The 20372-nt window shown below is 39.3% G+C and overlaps 1 protein-coding gene across 2 annotated transcripts; it reads right to left on the bottom strand.

Annotated features, from left to right (window-relative positions):
• Positions 1 to 1082: 1082 nt before the first annotated feature.
• On the bottom strand, positions 1083 to 17313 carry itgb6 (integrin, beta 6). 2 transcript variants are annotated; one of them, XM_074666945.1, is made up of 16 exons: positions 17156 to 17313; positions 14251 to 14320; positions 13855 to 13934; positions 13442 to 13640; positions 13098 to 13344; positions 12828 to 12993; positions 12072 to 12233; positions 11791 to 11886; positions 11443 to 11532; positions 10013 to 10147; positions 7157 to 7574; positions 6856 to 7078; positions 6305 to 6399; positions 3383 to 3499; positions 3133 to 3299; positions 1083 to 2306 (listed from the first exon to the last, which is right to left on the bottom strand). In XM_074666945.1, the coding sequence occupies exons 2-16, from the start codon at positions 14303 to 14305 to the stop codon at positions 2208 to 2210; spliced, it is 2349 nt and encodes a 782-aa protein (XP_074523046.1). In that variant the 5' UTR covers positions 14306 to 14320; positions 17156 to 17313; the 3' UTR covers positions 1083 to 2207. The 2 variants fall into 2 exon arrangements, with proteins under 2 accessions (XP_074523046.1, XP_074523047.1); XM_074666946.1 differs by lacking the exon at positions 17156 to 17313 and adding an exon at positions 14444 to 14468.
• Between the last annotated feature and the right edge of the window lie 3059 nt (positions 17314 to 20372).

The raw sequence follows: 20372 nt of genomic DNA, 5'->3' as shown, positions 1-20372 counted from the left end.
ACGATAAAGACATATTACGATTCCAGTTCAATATTTTGATGTAGTGACAGCCACTGGGTTTATTTCAGCAGCAGTGACCAGTGGAAAAACATCTGCTGTAGTAAAAAAAAAATGCAAAAAAAAAAAAAAAAAAAGGAAAGAAAAATTCCTCAGGTAGAAATGAACGAAATAGAAATACTTTGTTAAATGAAAACGTCTTGCTTTCTGTTAGCTCCATTTAAAAACACATTGATTGTTTTCCAAATGCATTTATAGTGCTGGACTGCAACTTCCAGTCTCTGTGATACGTAAAGGTGGCTCTATAATCCAATTTATAAACGTGGGTTATCAAATGAGTTTCACTAGAGTTTACTACAGCAAGAGATGGAGTAACTGAAATGCAGCAACATACCTAAAAATACATACTGCTTTATATTAACTGATGGACGACTCGGTCATCTCACTGTCAGATAATCCTAATCATACACAAAGTACTAACCTTTGAAGAAAATAAAATAAATAGCCTACATAAAGTTCTTACAAACTAGTCGAGAGTCCCTGAATTTAAAATGTTTTGGGACTTAAACTATTTTAGGAACAAAAAAAGAAAGAAAAAAAAAAACACATGAAAATGATAAACCAATTAATTCATCTTAAAATAATACACCTGTTTTTGTCTTATTTCTGCTAGAAATACTCCATTAAACTCATTATATCTTAAAAATTTAGATTGACATTTAAAAAAAAATACAGGCAATGAATAAAAATTCTCCTGAGGGGTAAGTAAACTTAAGTGTCTTGAATAAGGAAAATATTCTTATTCAACAAACTTTATAAGTAACCTCTACTTACCCTATTAGCAGATTTTTTTTACTTACTACAATCAATCCCTATCTCTCTTTTTTTTTTTTTTGCTTTTTATTTTGACTTGTCAGATAAATGAGGCTGATACAAAGTTTAAAGAGAAAATATTTTATGTTGACAAAATCTGGAAAATCCAAAAAACTTTCCTGTCTCAGGGCAAAAGGATTTTTGACTCTGCAAGTTTTTATAACACAAGTCAAAGATGTCTTCAGTTACACAGCTCACACCTCCTGAAAGCACATTTTTGAGCTCCAAGACAAACTGTGATGATCGATGTCAAGTTCAGTCAAGTATAATGAGTGCAGTGAAATTGCAGTAAATATGTTGTTGTGCTGGTTACTCCCGGACTCAGAAACGTTTTTATGTAGATGAATAGATCAAATACCAATTCTGACTGCATAATAAGTTGCACAGAGGACAAAACAAAACAATGAGATAACGTGATTTAAGGTTTTCTGTATGTAGTGGTTTCCAAAGAAAAACAACTTGATGTTGGAAAATTCACCGTGTATGTTGAAGCAACATTTAGATCAATCCATTACACAAAAATAGAGCCATGAGACTTTGTTGAGTGCTTCGTCTTGTCTGTTAAAGCTGAAGCAGTTAAATAAAGTTTATTACAGGTCTTGGCAAATGCATTTTATCACTCTTCCTTTACTTGCCTAGAGAGAGAAAATAAGAAAGTTTCTGTCTGACAGAGCTCAATGTTTCACGGCACACAAATTAAACTATGACATGTCTTTCAGAACTGGATCTAAACAACTCCATCACTTTACTGTTGGTCAGAAGGTTATCGAACTCTTTTAAAACCCATTAAAACCCTTAAATGCCAGGGGTGTAACTTCACAATAAGTCAAAATTCATTTTTATTTTTGTGCTATTCCACTAAAAATGTAATTATCAACAACGGAAGGCTCAGCCTCACTTTACAGTAAAACAAACACAATATCTTAAAAAAAAAATCATCCACCTGCATATTTACATTCATAACAATAAAGATTTCTTTTTCAGTAGTAGACCACAAGAAGAGTAGACTTTTCTTTCCCAAGCTGCATGTTACAGTAGACAAAGTAGTTTTGAAGTTTGTTCAAGGATAATGCAGCAAGAAAGTTCAGTGTTAAACAGTACAATGGCAGTGCACTTTTACAGCAGCAGTTTCATCATGTAGTGTTTGTCTATCACAGTGTTCTCCACTGTGGCACAACAACTCAGAATCAACACAGAGATTCATCTAAAAACACACACACAAAGAACAACATTTCTCACTTCATCTCTCTGACACACGATAACACATACACACTTATTAATACACACTCACTCAAACACAGATAAGTGCACTCAGGTGATTTGCATGCTGTTTGTCATCAGTACTGGTCCAGTGTTATGATCTTTTCCCTCTCTGTGTTCTTATAAGTCACATTTTTGAATGTTGACGTTGAGCTTTTGAACAGAGGGTTGGTACCCTGTAAAAAGAGAATAAAAAGGAGAGAAAAACACGACAAAGTGAACATTTATGAATTAATTCTATCATCAAATTTCTTGTAATGAAAACATCAAAATTAGGCAACATTTGTACCAAACATGGTCACCATGTTAAGACTAAAAACAACGATGTGTTCCCACTTTTTAAGACTAGAGTTGCACAGAATGTAGCAATCAGGGTTGTACTTTTAACCGAAAGGAAAATTAATCCATGGTTAAATCACATTTCCTGTTTACATCTCTCAAAGCATTATGGGAACTGTAGTTTAACAATTAAAAAATAGTTTACCTTTGAACAAAACAGGATGATGAAAAACAAGGCAGGTTCAATTCTCATCACATTTTTTTTCATATTGATTGGTGAGTGATTTGTGACACAACTATGTAAACATTGTTGATTTGGAGTCAGTATTTAAATCCTTCAATCAAGAATTAATGTGTTTCTTCTTTTTTTCTATTTATTGTTTCCTACCATCCCATATTTCCCCCAGACATTCCTCAAATATTGAACTGAAAAGCTTTTCATATATCCATTTGTACAATAGCAGGAGAAGTGAGGGACAACTATGCAGCACTTAAGGCTACATATTTTTATGTATGAAAGATGCCATAAAGTAAAGTTCAGATGAGGTGAGGTAAATTGTTCCATCTGACTACAAACCAAACTGTTCAATCAAACTGATGGACATAAAAAATGTAAGCTATTTAAAGCTTATCACGTGGACACATTTTTACCTAATTCATTTCATTCTTGTTGTTTTTTTTGCTGAGGTATGTTGACATAAATTCTTCAGACTTATGCCTTACCGTCTGCCACTTTGCCTTGGACCTCTCTGCCTCAAACTTGGCCACCTCTTTACGGTCGTGAACAGACACCAGAACCTTCCACACACCCAGCAGGATCAGGCCAATACACACAATGGAGAGGGACACCCCCAGAATAATCATGGGGATGTTGGGAGGTTCTGGACAACCTGGGACAGAACAGAGGATATGATTGGTTTTTTTTAACAAAACTCTCTTTTGGTTTGATTTGACTTGTTGTTGGAGAGCTTACCATAAATCTGGAGATTGTAGGCAGTGATCCCAGTCTCACCTGCGACCCCAATGAATGAAATCCAGCACTCATTTTCAGTCATTAGTGTGCACTGTGTTGAAGCACTCTTGTCATAATCTGGAAACAATGTGAACAGAAATATCCATAAGCAAGACACAAATCCATCGCATATCACCTCCCCTTTCTGCATTGTGCTGGGAATGTAAAAGGATATACTCGCTCCTGTTGTGCTGTCAGTGTGATTTCCATATCAAAGACTACAATCTGGTGTGTGCCTATGTGTGTGTGTGGACCTCACCATTGTATTTCACATCTGAAGCCTGAAAAATCCTCTGCGATAATCAGATATACCTCTCAGCTTGCACAAGTATAGCGGGTTTAAAATAATCTCCTCTATAAAGGAAGACGGGGTCCTTTGGCTATTCACAGACACTACAATAGCTCTGCCTGTACGACAAGGTAAATAATATGTTCCCCATTGTCCGCTGCTGGACATGGACATGGATGGTGTTGTGTTAGAGAGAGGGGGGATATGGGCTTCAGAGGGACACCCGAGTCGATGCAGGTCAGCATTCCTCCAAATCTGTGACCCATGGGGAAACTTAGCACAGCCTGGTGTTGATACCATGATAAAAAACATCGAGCAAACTCCAGCAACAACAAGCAAGTCCAATAAGGGTCTGCCAAGAGGCCAGTGTATCAGGACATGTGGTTTATTTGAATAATACGGGGGTTGATTTCAGGACATTAGGAAAATACAAACTTGAGAACAAGACTTTGCTTTAGGATGAAAAAAACTAATATTAGAATCTCTGAATCTGAAGCTCTAACTTACAGACAATTATCTACCACAACACTTTTTTGTGATGTTCTAAAAAAACCCACCCTGCCTGTTTTTTATTTCTTTTTTATAAATAAATCATCAGTTATTTTCTTCATGGTGTTGATTCATTCTATGTTCACGCATTACAGAAATTATCTTGCACTGACTTCTTCAAGAGGATGTTGAGGTCTGTTTTAAAAGTTGTTCCAAGAAAAAACATCAAAAAACATCAAGTAACACACTCCTAAGCGCCTTGCAGTAAGTTGAAAAGAAAAACAAACGAAAACCTGGATAATAAGCAATAATAGTGTATGTTTCTTAAGTTTCAGCTTTTGAAGCTTCCCTCTGGCTTCAAAGCATCAAACACAACAATAGTCCACACCCAAAGCTGCTGTAGATGATTATGTAGGGAACAAAATATTCCCTGTGATGCATTAATTATCTTCAGCAAGTTTCAAGTATCAAACAGATACTAAACTGCTGTCCTGATGAGACCTTTGCTGTGTGCGATGCATGATATGTTTTGACAAAATGGTTTAGATATAATGAGCTTATGTGTAAAACTAGCACAACCGCAACATCATCAGTAAAATCATTTATTAAAAAGAACATCAAACAGCCAACAACTACATAGCATTAAATAACCCAGCAGTAGAGGTTGCACCTACTGGGCTTTTGGTATCAACCAATATCGATACTGATACTGATCCAATACCAGTGTTAAATAATAACCTGCATGCCCTACTGTGGTATAACACTGGTGATGTTTTGGGTAAAAGGTAAAAAATAAGTGTATAGAATTACTGAAGTTAATATTTATCTAAACTATGAAATATTTAATTTTTTACCAGCAAAACAAAGCTTCAAAATGTACACAAGTTCTATTCAGTTGTAAACTTTTGTACCCTGTAGACTGGTGGTTCAGCAAAAAAAAACAAAGACAGTGTATCAGGGGTAAAATTTCAAAATCAAGTAGCCAAGAGCGCCGGTAAAAAAAGGCACAGAGCTGGTCGCCTGGATTGGCCCCTTCCCACAGAAACAGATCCAGCTTTGAGGGGCACTGACACACCAATACTTAATACCAGGAGCGGTGTCCCTATATTTTTTCTCAGGGCATGATGACTCTAACCTCTTTTACTCTACTAGTCACATTCACCCATTTACACCACATTCATACACTGATGGGGCAGAAACTGGGGCCAGTTTGGGATGAAGTGCCTTGCCCCAGGACACTTTAAGAGACCTGTGATCAAATCCCTGTCCTTCCGATTGAGAGACAACCTACTGTACCATTGAGCCACAGCCAACCCAAACATGACAGAATGGTGAGTGTTCACCATAACCAGTACGTCTTAAGTCTTGATTTTTAAATCTGTAAACCAGGAAGGATTAAACAGAATCCTTGCAAAGTATGTTATGTGAGACATGATGCCTATGCTAGCTGCTGAGTCTGCTACAAATCAGCAAGCAGTGAGCAGATTGGCAGCGAATATTATTCTGTATTCAAGCAAAAATAAGAAGCACTGAGATTACCTTCCTAGATAAATTATTGCCTATTCAACACAATACCTCAGTAATTTAGTGACTTTTTAGCAGAAAAAAATTGGGAATCTGTAGATTATTGCTGATGTCAATGTCTTGATATGACATGAGCCATGATTCTCAAACCCACCTAGTTAAAGAAATAACATCAGAGGGTTTGGATTACTCACTCAAGTCTTGAGAGAGTATCATTAAATAAATCTACAGTTTGTTTTTGCAGGGGACAGTGTACAGCTCATTTACACCTTTTATAGAGTTAGTTTATATCTAATAAGCATCAGTTATGGCTTGATCAGCAGACAAAAGCAAATAAAAAACAGCAGATACCCAGAAATACTAGCACAATAAACACAGACAATATGTGATGACATCAGCAAAAGCTTGAGAGTGGCATATATCTTTTTCTTTACCCCATAAAGCAGATCAACCAAAGACTACTTCACCCTGTCCCTTTTAAAAAATGTGCTTCCATCACCACCACAGATAAGATAGGCCTGGCACCATGATTCATGTTGTGTAAAACAGAATTGTGATTGTTATATGGGTTATTTTTTTACCTGCTGTTGTGTTGATTGAAACTTTTGGGGTGCTGCACTTTTGCTCACATGGCTCAGCATCGTCCTTGTCCTGCAGATGGCACTCCACACAGCTCCTGGTGTTTTCAAAAGCAAAGACAAAAGTTTTCCTTATGATACACACTCTTCTAGAGAGATTTTAATGAGTCTTCCATCACTGACAAAGTGAGCACAAAGAAATCCCAGTGTTGGTCACTTATCACAGTTTTCCCAAGGCTTCCCTCTCTGGATCAGTTAGTAACAGTGGTATCAGATGGCACAAGCCCTGACAGCTGCTTTACAAAGCAGAAAGGAAATCTCTTGGTGCTATGTTGGGGACATTGGTTGTCTTTTGATGTCACATGGAAGGTGTAGACACATGTGAACAAGGAGACCAGAATCTGATCTGTCTGTACTCTAAAGAACAGACGGATCATGTGGCGCAAGGAGACAACATCTTATGTGTTTCATTTACAGATACAACAATTACAGCTCCCAGAACGCTCCACATTACATCTTTTTTTTCTCCAAGGTTGGTGTGAATGTGCTCTCACCTTGCAGAGCTGCAGGCGTCTCCACACGTTGGGCACTTCTCACACTTGTCTCCAAATGCTCCTGGTACGGTGCAGATGCACTGATCACACTCACATCTTCCCCGGCCGCTGCAGACAGCGCCATCATCTGACATGCATGCCTCAGTGCTGCTGCTGCAGTTACAGTACTCGCCTGTCCAACCGCTTTCACAGTGACATTCCCCACAGTCACACGTCCCATGGCCTGTGAACGTACATTCATTAAAGGAGCAGCCTCGTCTGAAAAAGTAAAGTATCTATAGGACGGAAAAGTAAGACTCACCTCCACAGAGCTCCCCACGATGTCGAGCACATGAATAGTCATCACACTCGCAGTAAGGCCCGTAGATGCGTCCAAAGCTGGATGCCTCACACACACACTGCCCACAGTAGCACTGTCCCTGACCACTGCATATCGAGGACTCATTGTTCGCGAGGCAGTTACTCAACAGAGCGCTCTCCTCATTGCACTCACACTCTGCTCCCATGAACCCTGGCTGACACACACACACGCCGCACTGGAAAGCCCCCTGGCCCTCGATGCACTGGCTGCTGTTTGCTTCAGGAGGATGCTGGCAGTCACACGAGCAAAGAGACTCCAGTTCAACATCCAAACTGTCCTGTAAGCCCACTGGTTTGAGGGAGAAGTGTCGGACCCCTGGGATGCACTCAGGGAGCTCTACAGACACGTTGAATACCACCTGAAGAGCAAAGATAAAACACCTTGATTAACAATGAACAAAAACTGATTATCCTTTTGCCAGTGTCACAAGAGCCTGACACAGATTGTTCCTCCATCAGTTTTCTCTAAAACACATCAATGAGCCTCATTGTTGTACTTAGGAACAAGTTCACTGATTACCATAAATATGGGAGAGCAGCTCATTGTGTATCAATCCAACACACACCATTCGCTGCCAAAAATATGCACTGACCAACAGTTGTGTATTAACCTGCCTCTGAAGATAGTCCCCATTGGATTCTCTATTTACTCCTCTTTAGGAAATGATCATTAGAAACTACATTTCAATAATAATGCTGTTTTTAGTGTTATTTAAGGAATGAATAATGTGTTTGTGTGTTAAATGAAAAATATTTCCATGAAAGAGTCACATGCTTGCTTTGAAACTGTTGATTGCTGACATAGCCCTACCCATAGCAGGTGCTGACCTTTTCAAGCAGTTGTTGCCAATAAGAAAAATGTCTTATGCATGTCTCGAGTCACGCAGACTAAATTTGATCCAAATTGGTCTGCAGGATCAAAGGGGGGCCACATTCAAAGTCATCTTATCAGTTTACTAAAAACTGGTACGCCCACTTTTAAAGGGGCTGTGAAGAGTTTGATCTTGAAAAAGTCTCCCTTAGAAATATGCCCGATTGTAATCAACACTTTAAAATGAGATTATCAGCGGGAATATTGCTGGTTACATGTTATTTCAAATTGCTACTTCTTAACTTTCCAATCTGGTCGAGCAGGACCGGATTGATTTAAGGCATGTCTAGGTCAACACAATGCCAGCTGACAAAGTTTAGTAGTGAGAAGAGATAAAACACAGAGATCTGTGTTTTTCTCTGCTAAAAACGATTTCTATTACTAATTTTGTAGTGATGGTGAACACTGGGGCCTAACTGTCAGACAGAAAAAGGACAGAAGAGCAGAAGAAAGCTAAACAAGAGCGTGGTACAGCCTGAGCTAAAGGCTAATTATCCTTTAGCTCGGGCTATATCACTCTATAAAACAGAGGCTAAGCTGTTTATGATAATGTTCATTCCAACCCAAATGCAGTAGTTATTCTGCAGTGGTCTGTTCAAACTTGAGAGTCTATCAATAAAATGAAGAGTGAGGTTACGTTAGCTCTGCTTGGTAGATGACTGGCAGGACATAGCCAGGATTTACTAACGCTACACATTACAGACATGTCTTAGAGCACTGGACTGCTAGCTGCGCTAAATATAAACAGATGCTAAACCACTTATTAGCTGACAGTGTTTACCTGTTGTCACGTTAGTCTACAGATATGTCGAACAATGTCTGACATTGGTTGACAATGTCACAATATATAGCCGGCTGCTACAACATTTGCTTGTCGTCACATTTTAAACCATAGCACAACGTAACTGTACTGAGAACTGCCAAACCTCAGCGCATTGTATCCAGTAAAAAGTTGTCTTGAACAAAGAAAAACTGTTTCGATCTGATCTCCATTTACTTCCAAAGCAAACACACGCCTCACTAAAAGTCATGTATGTGGAGACTCTGGGCCACAAGGTGGAGAGGTGCAATCAAAACAGATCCTCCTCGTAGAACAAAAACTTGACTGTGAGAGCTAAAGTGCCGATAGCTGCTTTAAATGTCTCATTTGAATCCAACGCATTAAAGGAGCTTTACTTTGCTTTGATCGCTAACTGAGTTTTTCCTTTTTACTGTCATTATTTCTTGAATTATAATCCTGTTTCTATATTTCTCTTGTGAGTTTTTCACGAGTTGCCCTTAGTCATTTGTGTTTTGTTCTTGTTTATCCATCCTTGCTGTTCTCTGTGATACATGTCCTGTTTTCTGTTTTTACCTGTGCTTCCTATTTTATTTTGTACTTCTTACTTACTGTGTGTCTAGTTTAGTTGGACCTCCTGTCCTTGTGTTTCCCTCCTGTTTGACTGCATTATTTTCACCTGTTTTAATTTACTCTCTCTGAATTTCTTCACTTTTAATGACAGTTTTATGATGTAGTGTAATGTTTACTGTGTGTCTTGTGATTTTCCCCTGTTGTTTTGCGTTCTCCAAGTAAGTGGTTTTTGGACTTTAGTTGAATAAATATTTTTAGCTTTTTTGCAATTCGGTCCTCCCTTTTGGTTTAATGAAGAAACATGGAGATTAAATAGACACAGGTGTGAGACAATGTGCAGGTGAAACAAAATAAGAACTACAAAATAAATCAGGATATACAATTGGAAACACAGAAAACAACACAAGACATGGATCATGGATCATGGAAGAACAACACTTATGGATAAAGGAAACAAGAAGAATGCACAGATGACAAGGGGCAACACACGACACTCAGTCATTTGAGCTGCTGCATTCGCCACACAATAGATTGAGAACATGACAAAAAGAGCTGTTACAGACACAGAAACTGACCGTCTCTCCAGGTTTGATCTTGGAGCAGTGTTTTACACCAGGATGGATGGTCCCATTTGGACAAATGGCTGTAAAGGACATCTGGAGCTCTTCAGTGTCTCCAAGGACCTCCAGCTCAATCTCTGAACGCAGCTCCTGGAGGAGAGTTTATACATGTTTCAGCTCTTAGTATGGAATTAAAACTGATGTTTTCTGCTCAACAAAAGTAGAAAAATCACAAAGAACTGACTTTAAACACAATATAAAACGCCATGTTTTACAGAAGAGGGATTTCCAGGGTGTTAAGTGGAATTACACTTTCACCTTGCCCTGACCTGTAGCGTGCTGAGGCAGTCCAAAACCATCTATCTACCTCTCTCTTTTTGTGTGAGTCATCATCCCAGGTGTGCTGTGCTGCATAAAGCACCTGAGGAAAAGAGTGACAGCTGACCTCAGCGGGAGGAAAGGCTGTGCTTGACTGACTAATGACCTCTGTGACGGTCTGTCTGGGTGTCATCAGAGGCTAAATTGTGTGTTTCCTGTAGGCCTATAATTGTACTCAGTGCGTCTTTAGGGTTGCTACGGGGAAGAAAACAGAGAGATGTTTATAATACACACACAATTGAAGATGGATTAAAGAAAAGAGGACAGGAAGGGTTCAGAAGACTTTAAGGGAATATGTTGAAGAGTATTTAGGGAGTGTCTCTGGTGATCAAAATGCATTAATAAAAAGTAGTAGGTGAGTATAAATAACAATTCCCTGTATTCTAACACTGAAATAAGCGTTTTTGTTTTATTTTTCCCACACCAACATCAAATAACTTAAGTCAGTGAAAAACAAGGCCTCCCTTCTTCAGTATGGTGAACGTGACAGAGGCTTAGAGTAGGAGTAAGCGGCGAAACTGATGAAGTAATTAAAGGACTTGCCACCCATCACCGCCGCCAAGAGGGATTTACCAAAGGACTCAAGCGTGCAAAAGGTAGACACAGAGGAAGACAGAGAGAGAGTAGGGAAGAAAGAGTCAGAGGGGCGAGGACATCAAACAGCTGCAACAAGCAGAGACTTGCTGTCAAACATGCTGATGCAAAGTACTGGGTGGTGGAGGGAAAAACGTAACAGGAGAAAGAATGAAAGAGGAAAAGCAGGAGGGTAAGGAGGAATGGAGAAAGCAGAGATACTGTCTGATGCCTGTGATGTGAAACACAAGACAAAGAGATGCTCATTTCATCCCTACTATATGTTCATTAATGCTCAGATGAACAAGTTTGGCTCTGAATAGAGACTAAAACATTTTGATGACAAGAACTGAAATATCAATCAATCAATCAATCAATCAATCTTTATTTATAATTAAAGCATTTACTGATTTTAAAATAGCAGGTGTTTTCCTGATTATTACTTATGACGGGTGTCTTACAGCACATCCACAATACAAACACAGTTTATTTACTTTGTATGCTGACAGAATCAGTTCCAGGATGTTCCTTGAATCCGAAGCCACGACCCCGACTGTGGCGCCAGGTATGAAATTTGCATAGTTCTGCAAAAAAACAACAGATAGACAGAAAAATCAGTGAAACAAATGTGGGCAGACTTGGCTCAAACTTGTCTGACAAAATAGCGAGGAACTGAGGGCTAGTTCCAACAGGTCGAAACGAAAATGCAGCTCCATGAATAAATATGTAAAACCTCAGTAAACAGTGTGTTCATACAAGTGCTTAATTATTTCTGTTCTCCAGTTGTGACATATTTTACTGAGAAAAAAAAATCATACACATTCATGGATGGAAATTGTTACCTTATAGTTGCTCTCCTGTTTTTCTGTCACTGCAAATATAAGCAGGATATTATTCTCCACCACTTTATCAATCAGCTGACCGAGAGTGGGATACTCCTAAGGAGGAAAAAAGGGAAAAGGTCAGCTGTGAATGTGCTGTAAGGCTGATACGATTCACTGCAGCTGACCACACAGTGACACATGAATCATAATTCATTAAACTAAGTTCATAAAAAGGATTTAAACAACCAAGAGGAAAATCTGAGGGGAATAATGGAAGAAATTAATATATAAGGGTTTACCTGCACAGTGGACATGGAGTATTCGTTATTGACATCCAGGTGACACTGACCATCGTTGGGGATCACAATGCCGGCCATCTTGCTGTCCATCCCGAAGTGTGAGTCAGCATCACTGACAAACACCAGCAAACGCATCGAGTCATTCCTCCAGCCTATTCTGTCCTGTGAGGAGACACAGGGTGTTGCTCATGCTTTTTTGTCACATACAAATCAAGAGAGCTTAGTGTTGCCTCATGCGACATGTTACTCCATTTATGGCATCTATTTGATGCCATAGATATTTAATAGATGTTGTGTATTCATCTACATTTGAAAATAGTCATCCAAAAATCCCTAATTTCTCGTCAGTCATTAATATTTACCATAAACTAAATCCCTATGTTTTACAAAATAGTAAATTTAAAAAACTTTTTATATAAAAGAAGAGAGCCACAAACTTGATTTAGAATGATAAAAAGATAAATCGGTGCCTGGTTGATTTTCTGTCTTTAATTTGTGTCAGTTTTGTCTGGATTACACTAAACCAGCTGAACTATTGTTTCCAGAGGTCATGGTTCAGTGAGATAAATGGACTCTAAATTGGATTTATTAGGAGTTTTTCTTGTCCTGAAAAAAATTAATATTGATGCCACATTTGGCAAGTCAAACAAAGCTTTAAGTGAAGATAAAACGATTAATTAACTAATTAGGTTAACAGGACAGAATCACACAGGAAAACATTATGAAAAACCTATTCATAAAAAAAAAAAACCTTACCCCACAGACAGCTGCCTGCATGATGGCGTCGAAGCCACCCTCAAGCAGATCAATATTAGCAGAAACCCTCTGCTTTCTTATGATCTCGTTGAACTCATCTGTTTTACTCGTAAGTGACAAGACGTGTTTGTATCCGAATGTTGGCAGGCAGTCGTAGCCTGTGGTACTGCAGCACAGCAGAAGTCAAAAGTCAAACTTGTGACAGTTAACATTCAGCAGGATTGATGATTTTGTTGAAGGCTGACAACGTATTTAATATTTAATGTTTACCTGCAGGGGTTGGCCAGTTCTTCTTCTGTTATCTTGATGAAAGGCAGGACAGGTTTTTCCACAAAAGATCCAAATCCCATTCTGAATTTACTGGTGAGCTTTGCCATCTTTTTAGACAGAGAAGAGCCCAGGTCTTTGATCTTTTCCAGATCATCAATCATGGATGCTGACAGGTCCATCAGGTAGTAAATGTCCACAGGATAGTCTTCAGTGTGCTGAATCTTAACCTGGAAACTCACCTGACTACCTGTGCAAGAGCAAAAACAACACCTTACTTCTGCTTGAAAATGAGGAAGAACTTCTCATGGAAAATTATTGAATGAAAACATGTTGGGGCTTCCTACCAGGCCGAAGCTTGAGTGCCATTTTCTGTGGTGAGATTTGAGTGCTGTTAGTTTTGCTGGTCGTCTTCCCAAGAGGGCGATTCTGCAGGATTTGGCTTTCGGAAACAGGGTATTCAATCCGGTCCTGGGTACATCCTTTTTCTAATAAAACATCCAGTGTGTCACATCTTTCACTGACTGAAAACCAGTCTGTAAAATTCTGAAAAATGGAGAAAAAAGTCACACATTGTTGTGAAAGGATGGGGATTTGTTAATGTTTTATCCAACGCAGTCTGTCATCATCACCAGGTGTAAACTTCCATACAAGCAATGTCATTTTGCAGATCAGCACCAAAAATTCACACATTCTGTGATGCATTATGATTATTCACTTAATGTGTTGTTTGGTGTTAAATGCAGTTTTGTCTGCTTACCTCCTGTGTGCACCAGGCACAGTGCGAACTAAGCTGCAGACACTGGTCACAAGTCACAGCGCTGCCAGCTGAACATGATCCTGCAGTACAGAGCACAGATAAAGTAAGCATTTAAAGGATAAAGGCCCCTTCATTATTTGATGAAAAAGCAAATAAAATATTCACAACAACTTTTCTTTTAGAAAGCAAATTAATGAAGCAAAAGTTATTACATGTATTACTCTTTCACTGGCTTGTTAAGTGCAGGTAAAATGAATTCAAATAAGGCTTCTCACAGTAAAACATGTTAACTGGTCATAAATACCAACACAGCTTTTATGGTCTGCTCCTAGGTGCCTGTTATTCTTGGTCTGCTCAATATAAACATGCTGCTCCTGATTTTGAAGTCCTGCTTACCCTCCACGGTGTGGATCCAGTACCGCAGAATCAGGCTCAGCAGAATAAGCCCCATTAGTCCGCGAAGTTACTGATAATGAGGAAACAGAAGAAGAAGATTTCAGGTTGTCTCATTTTTACAACAGCAAGACGTGTTTAGCGTCATGCCTGCTCCTCGCAGCCGACAGTGAGCAACACATGAGAGCGCTACTACCTGGTTCAGGGGGAGGAGGAGAGCGTCTGACTCTACCTGTACTGCCTTTTATGTATACTTCCGTTCAGGTGAGAATGCGGGGCGGGCAAACCGATAGCTTCATGTTGACCTGCTAACCATTAGCTGATAGGGTCAGGTTTGTTCCTACAAGCTTGAGTCATAGCCCGGTTTTGTAATACTGGAACATATCAACACAATAAACAACCTTTGACATAACCAAACTTAGTTTTGATAAACTAACGGAGTGTACACGTTAGCATTAATGTTATTGCACTGAATCAAGCTAGCTAAATTAGCTAATTCTACTCCAGGTTGGCTGCCCCAGTGTTTCTATCGCATAATATTTAAGTCTCTAAATTATTTATTTATTTATTTATTTATTTATTTATTTATTTTCTACTTCAACTTTTACAATTTTAATACAAGGCCAACTTTTGTGAACAAAATTGTAAAAAAAAAAATGCTCTGGTTGCAAATGCACAGTGATGACATTTGAATCTTTGATTTTCTTTCTTTTTTTTTATTATTATTATTATTCTTTAGGCAAATCAAGGGAAATTTTTATTGCTCACAACTTGTTGGGACTAAACTTCATCAAGTGATGCATTATGGGATATACAGTTGTGGTATCACCAAGCAACAGTCTTAACGTAATTAGAGATAATGGGAAAATAAAGTGCATCGCCTTTTGGATTGGTGGAGATGACACCAAGCACATGTGAACATGCACCAGGCGTTTGTGGTGGAGTGTGCATATTAGGGCTCCTAATTTAATGTTAGACTTCTGGGTTTATTGTGGGGGGTGTTTTGGTTTCACTTTAGTACATCAAAAGGAGTTTCTCAGTCAGAAATTTTAAGCAGCAGGAGTTGAAATGGCTTCATCGGGGTTATTGCGGTACCCTACATTTTTCATGAGGTTTCAGCAACATAATTTCTTCAAACGGTCTCTGACTCGTAAAAACCCCAATGACCCCAAAAGCTGTGTTATATTCTTGGTGCCAGGTAAACATGACCTAATGGGTGCAAATCACAAAAATCCCACTTGATTTTATCAAATAAACTGCTTTTTTTGACCAAAGTGGTGAAGTAACACACTCCTCTACCTCTTTACACTCCCTTAATAAAACAACAGTTGGTAAAAAATATCTTAGTTTATGTACTTTACTCGGTTATTTTATCATTATTAGTCCTTTGCCCTTTAATGACCTGACTTGGATTTTAGTGCATTATTAAAGTAATATTTTATCAATATACATGTCTGACAGTATATGTCTAACTTTTAAAAGGTAATTGGCGTGAATTTTGCTTCAAGTAAATGTTTTTATTTAATTTTTCCTGGACATACTTCAAATTAGTGTTCCTATGTTACTTTTAATAATATATAATATTCAAAAAACTGATTTGTTTTCTCCATTCACCACATAATTGGTGAGCCTACATAGGATAATCTTGTTGTATACACACATAATCCTGTGGTGCTCTTTTAATTTTGTCCTAATTGATCATGTTGAATAATTTACTTTATATTTCTGTTGTATTCAATAGTGCTTAATTTTGGAAAGGTTAGATGTTTTTGATAATTGCACAAGGCTGTTGTTTACATCCTCACAACATTGCTGCATTAGTCTTGTAGGCTTCAGCTGAGCTCCTCTCTATGATGATTGTGTTACAGTTGAACTATGGCCAACAAAGCATAATAAAATACAGACAGGCCACACCATAAACAAACACAGCCTGTACACCCCCTATTACCCAGACACCAACAGAAGGTAAGTTAATCTTTAACAACACAAGAACATGAATCATGGTTCCTGTCTGAAAAGAACTTTTCCAGCATAACGATTAACTCAGTAATGAAACCAACCATGTAGCACGGTCACGAGATATAAAATATGACTGTGAACGTGTGCATGAGTGTGTGCATAATCTGAGGGGGAGGAGGGTGGGGCTGCGTAGGTGTTGAACCATTGACAGCTGCAGTGCAAATATCTCCTGCTTGTCCCAACTCACAGGAATCTCACTGATCATCACCACACCCCTCTGGATCTGGGTGAGTCCCATCTGTCACCCCAAACCAAACCCCACCTCCTATCGTCTTATTCTAATCCCCCTCTCCTCTTTTTACTCTCCTCTCTTCTCTTCTTTTCTTCTCTCAGTGGCACCCCTCTCTCCTTCCTTCGCTCTCTGTACTTTGATCCACTTTACCTAGCTGCCCTCCTGAGGTGTTGGCCTGTGAAATTGGCAGTTCATGTTATACCTCCTTTAGCTTAATGCCTCTCATTTCCTGTGTGCCAAGTCTTCCCTTTGATTTACTCTCCTTTTCCAGCCTTTCCTGTCTGTCATTATTTTCTGAATTTTTGAAAATTTCCCCCCATGATGCAACCAAAAACAGCTTTTGTGTAACTTTCATGCCCTGTATGTAAGATATATGCTCAAGGTGTAATAAGGTGTCCCAGTTGGGCGATATTGTCAGACTTTATTCAGAATTTTAAAAATGTTGCCTTTCATATAGAGTTCAAGGACTTTAATGTTTTCTGAAATGATATCACAGAAGTGTTTGAAGCCCATCATGGCCTGCTTTCAAAGGAGTATTAGCCTCACCAAAATCAGGAAATCCATAAATTGTTCCCCCACATATCTGACTGTCAGCACTACACTTTTACTACGCACAGAAATGGAGGTACACATTAACCCTGCAATGAGCCGACTCACCTTCAGGGGCGTCCTCTGATAACATGCTGTCCCGTCTCAGTCAGTCTTCCTTGTCATCAAGTGAAAAATGGAGAGGAGTGGAGAAGCATCAGTCCAGTACATTCAGTCCTATTGTATCCCAGCAGCCGTCAGAGTAACAGTAAACCTATTGTAACGGCGCCCTTTATGAAGCATGGCGCTAGGGTGACCCTGCTGCCCATGCTCCTTGGCTCATGTGTGCTTTTTTGTGTGTGTGCTTCTGAAAGTGGGTGAATGTGTGTGCATGCATACTGGGGTCATGTGTGGGTGTTTGTACAGGCTCCAACTTGCTGGTGTGTGTGTGTGTGAGTGTGTGTGTGTGTGTGTGCGCGCGCAGGGGGAGGCTGTGATGATAATGAGTGACAGTAACAACTGCAGGCTGTGAGACCTCCACGGGACCGAGTTTCGTTATTAAGAGGCAACCTGACTGATGTGCGAGTGTTGCGCTCTAGAGGCTAAAGCTGGTGTTAACTTCTGCACAACACTACTGACTCAAAGGTATGGCCTATGTGATTGGTTTGGATTGTGGGAGTGTGTGTGTGTGTGTATGTGTGTGTGTGTGGGTGTGTGTGTGTGTGTGTGTGTGTGTGTGTGTGTGTGTGTGTGTGTGTGTGTGTATGTGTGTGTGTGTGAGCGCGTGCACATGTTTGCTCAAGTTCAATTACTTCCTGGAGTAAGGAGGAGGAGAAGGAAGCCAAGTGAAGGAGTGTCAGTGCTGTAATACAGCCTCCTTCTCTCAGTGGTATGACTGGAATGCAGGTGTACACACATACATGCATCTGCAAATGAAACTTCATAATAGAACAGAGGCTAACACTATAAAAGAATTGAAGATTTTTGTTCCCCAAAATCACAGCAACAGAAGCGACTCTGTGAAGCTAGAATCAAGTTAGAGGCTTTGAAATGATGCTAACGTCCTAGTGATGATGCTACTTTTTAAATTTTTACCAGGTACGCCTTTTTCTAGTTTCACTGTCTTAACCAAATATGCCAGGATTAACACTTGAAGAAACGGTTCAAAATGATGGAAGTTTCCTTTCTTTTCTCGCAAATTTCTCATCATAATATTAAATAACTAGAAAAGCACTCAGAGAGCGCAGACCTCCACCAAGTATAATGTGATTGTCACGCAACACTTTAGTCCTACTTAAATGTTATACTCTCTTTCAGCAGACTGTCTGCTACAATTTGGAGTTAGTTGCAAGTTTGTAGGTTAATTTGTTTTCTGGCAGTGTTAAAAATTATGACGACCCAGTACCTTTTTCTTATTCTGGATGTTCGTATCCAGAATATTGCCAGGATCTGGATCATACTTTCACATGTCAGAAATTATGGTGAACTTGTCTTGTCTTGTTTTGCAAAGCATTCTGACCATTTATCGTGGACTTATATGCACATATGGTGAAAACGGCCCTATCTCACTATAATAAAGAATCCTTTAAAAAAACATCCAGGATCCAAACGGTAATCAGTCGGTTATGTTTATGGGAAAGTGGAGGGTGTGAGGTTTCGTAAAGGGTTAATACTGACCAATCTGCTCATCTTATGTGCTATGCTAAATTTTTAGCATGTTACCTTGTTGACAGAAAACCCATTTGTTGTGGAACAAGCGTCCATCTCTGACAAGAAATGAAGCCTACAGAGGGGCTAAAAACTGAAGTTCCTTCAGTGTCCACTTGAGGCTGGCTCTGTAAATACTTCCAAAAAAAGAAAAAAAAAAGAAAAAACACCAACAAAAACATTCAAAAAAATGTTTATTTACAGCAAAAATTTTCAGTTGCTCATTTCTTGAGCAGCACACATTTTATGGGGGGGTATTTTTTTAAGAACTTACTAGTTTAAAAGATATCAAGATTATAAGCTTTGAATAATTAGAGGCATGCCTGCACACTGAAGCTGTTAGCAAGGAGGGTCAAAGCTCACCTCAGCTCCACCTCCTTAACTCTTGCAGGACCAATGAAGTTGGGTTGAGTCAGCATTTCCAATATGGCACCTATGGATGATAGGCTTCAAACCTCCACCACAGAAGGAGATGGGTAATGTTACCTAGACTATGACTCTTCATCTCATTAACAAATCAACTGCATTGCTGTTGAGCTAACACTGAAATAAATTCAATTACAACCTCAAGGTGACACAAAAGTTAGTTGGTTTTATTCTCCGGGGACCATGAATGCTCAAAGAATACTTTACAATGCTCAGTCATGTATTTCCCAAAGTTTTTCTGTCTGAAACATAGCGTTGCAGTTAATGAGATTTACATTTTCATCCTGAGAGAAGCTGGAGAAAACCTGAAAACCAACACAAGAAACATCAAAGTTTAAAGAGTAGGTGTTCATTTCACTGGTCACTGGGGAAAAAAGAACACTTGATCTCACCACATCTACAGATAAATGCTTTTTTACTTTTTAAAATTACAATGGCATGACCATAAATAAGAATGAAAAATTATCGAAACAAATTTAGATAAACAGGACGAAATGATGGGTGAAATCGGGGCTCTGTCTCTACTTCTTATGAGCAGTTTATCAGATGATCAGAGATTAACCAACAGGAAATTTGTATTCAGCAGTTTCTGTTAAATCTTTAGTGTTAAGCAGAATTTTCTACTAGCACCACTGAGTCACCTTATGTGAAGTGAATACGCCTTATTGAATATGAGTTGAATGTTGACATTTATCTCACTAAATGGATGACACTGGATACTGAAACAGGTCTCTCCTCGCAGCGTTGGTGCCCTGAATCTGACCTTGGGCTTTCCTCAGGGGATCAGTGCCATGTGTCCCCTCAGCTGTGGGGAATTAAAAGTGAGACACAGAGCGGATGAGAGGAAAGACAGGCAGACTCTATGTAGCCGGTATCTTGTGTTCAAAGACTTGATGCCCATGTGTACTGTGTCTGTTTGATTGACATGTGTGTGTGCATTGGCTACATAGGATGTGTAAGTGTATTTATATTCATGGAGTCAGAGGTGGATGTATAGCGTGTGTTATAGAGTGAGTTGACAGTGTGTGTGCTGGCTAATCTTGCACCCCTGGTGGTTTTGATCCCTCTGACTGGTAAGAGATGAAGGCATGGTGCCTTTATGTCTCCAGGATCAGCTGTGCTAAGTCTGAGCTAAAGGAGGGAGATCCGGTGTGAGAGTGAATCTACAAAGGCTGTGTGCCTGGAATAGAGCAGGAAATGACTGGGACATGAG

Source organism: Halichoeres trimaculatus, unplaced genomic scaffold (genome assembly GCF_033239565.1).
Source record: "Halichoeres trimaculatus isolate MK-OKI-2021-1 unplaced genomic scaffold, fHalTri1.1 fHalTri1_scaffold_3, whole genome shotgun sequence".
Classification (NCBI taxonomy): domain Eukaryota; kingdom Metazoa; phylum Chordata; class Actinopteri; order Labriformes; family Labridae; genus Halichoeres; species Halichoeres trimaculatus.
Note: the sequence above shows the minus strand (reverse complement) of the source record. Positions and strands in the feature narration are given on the sequence as shown.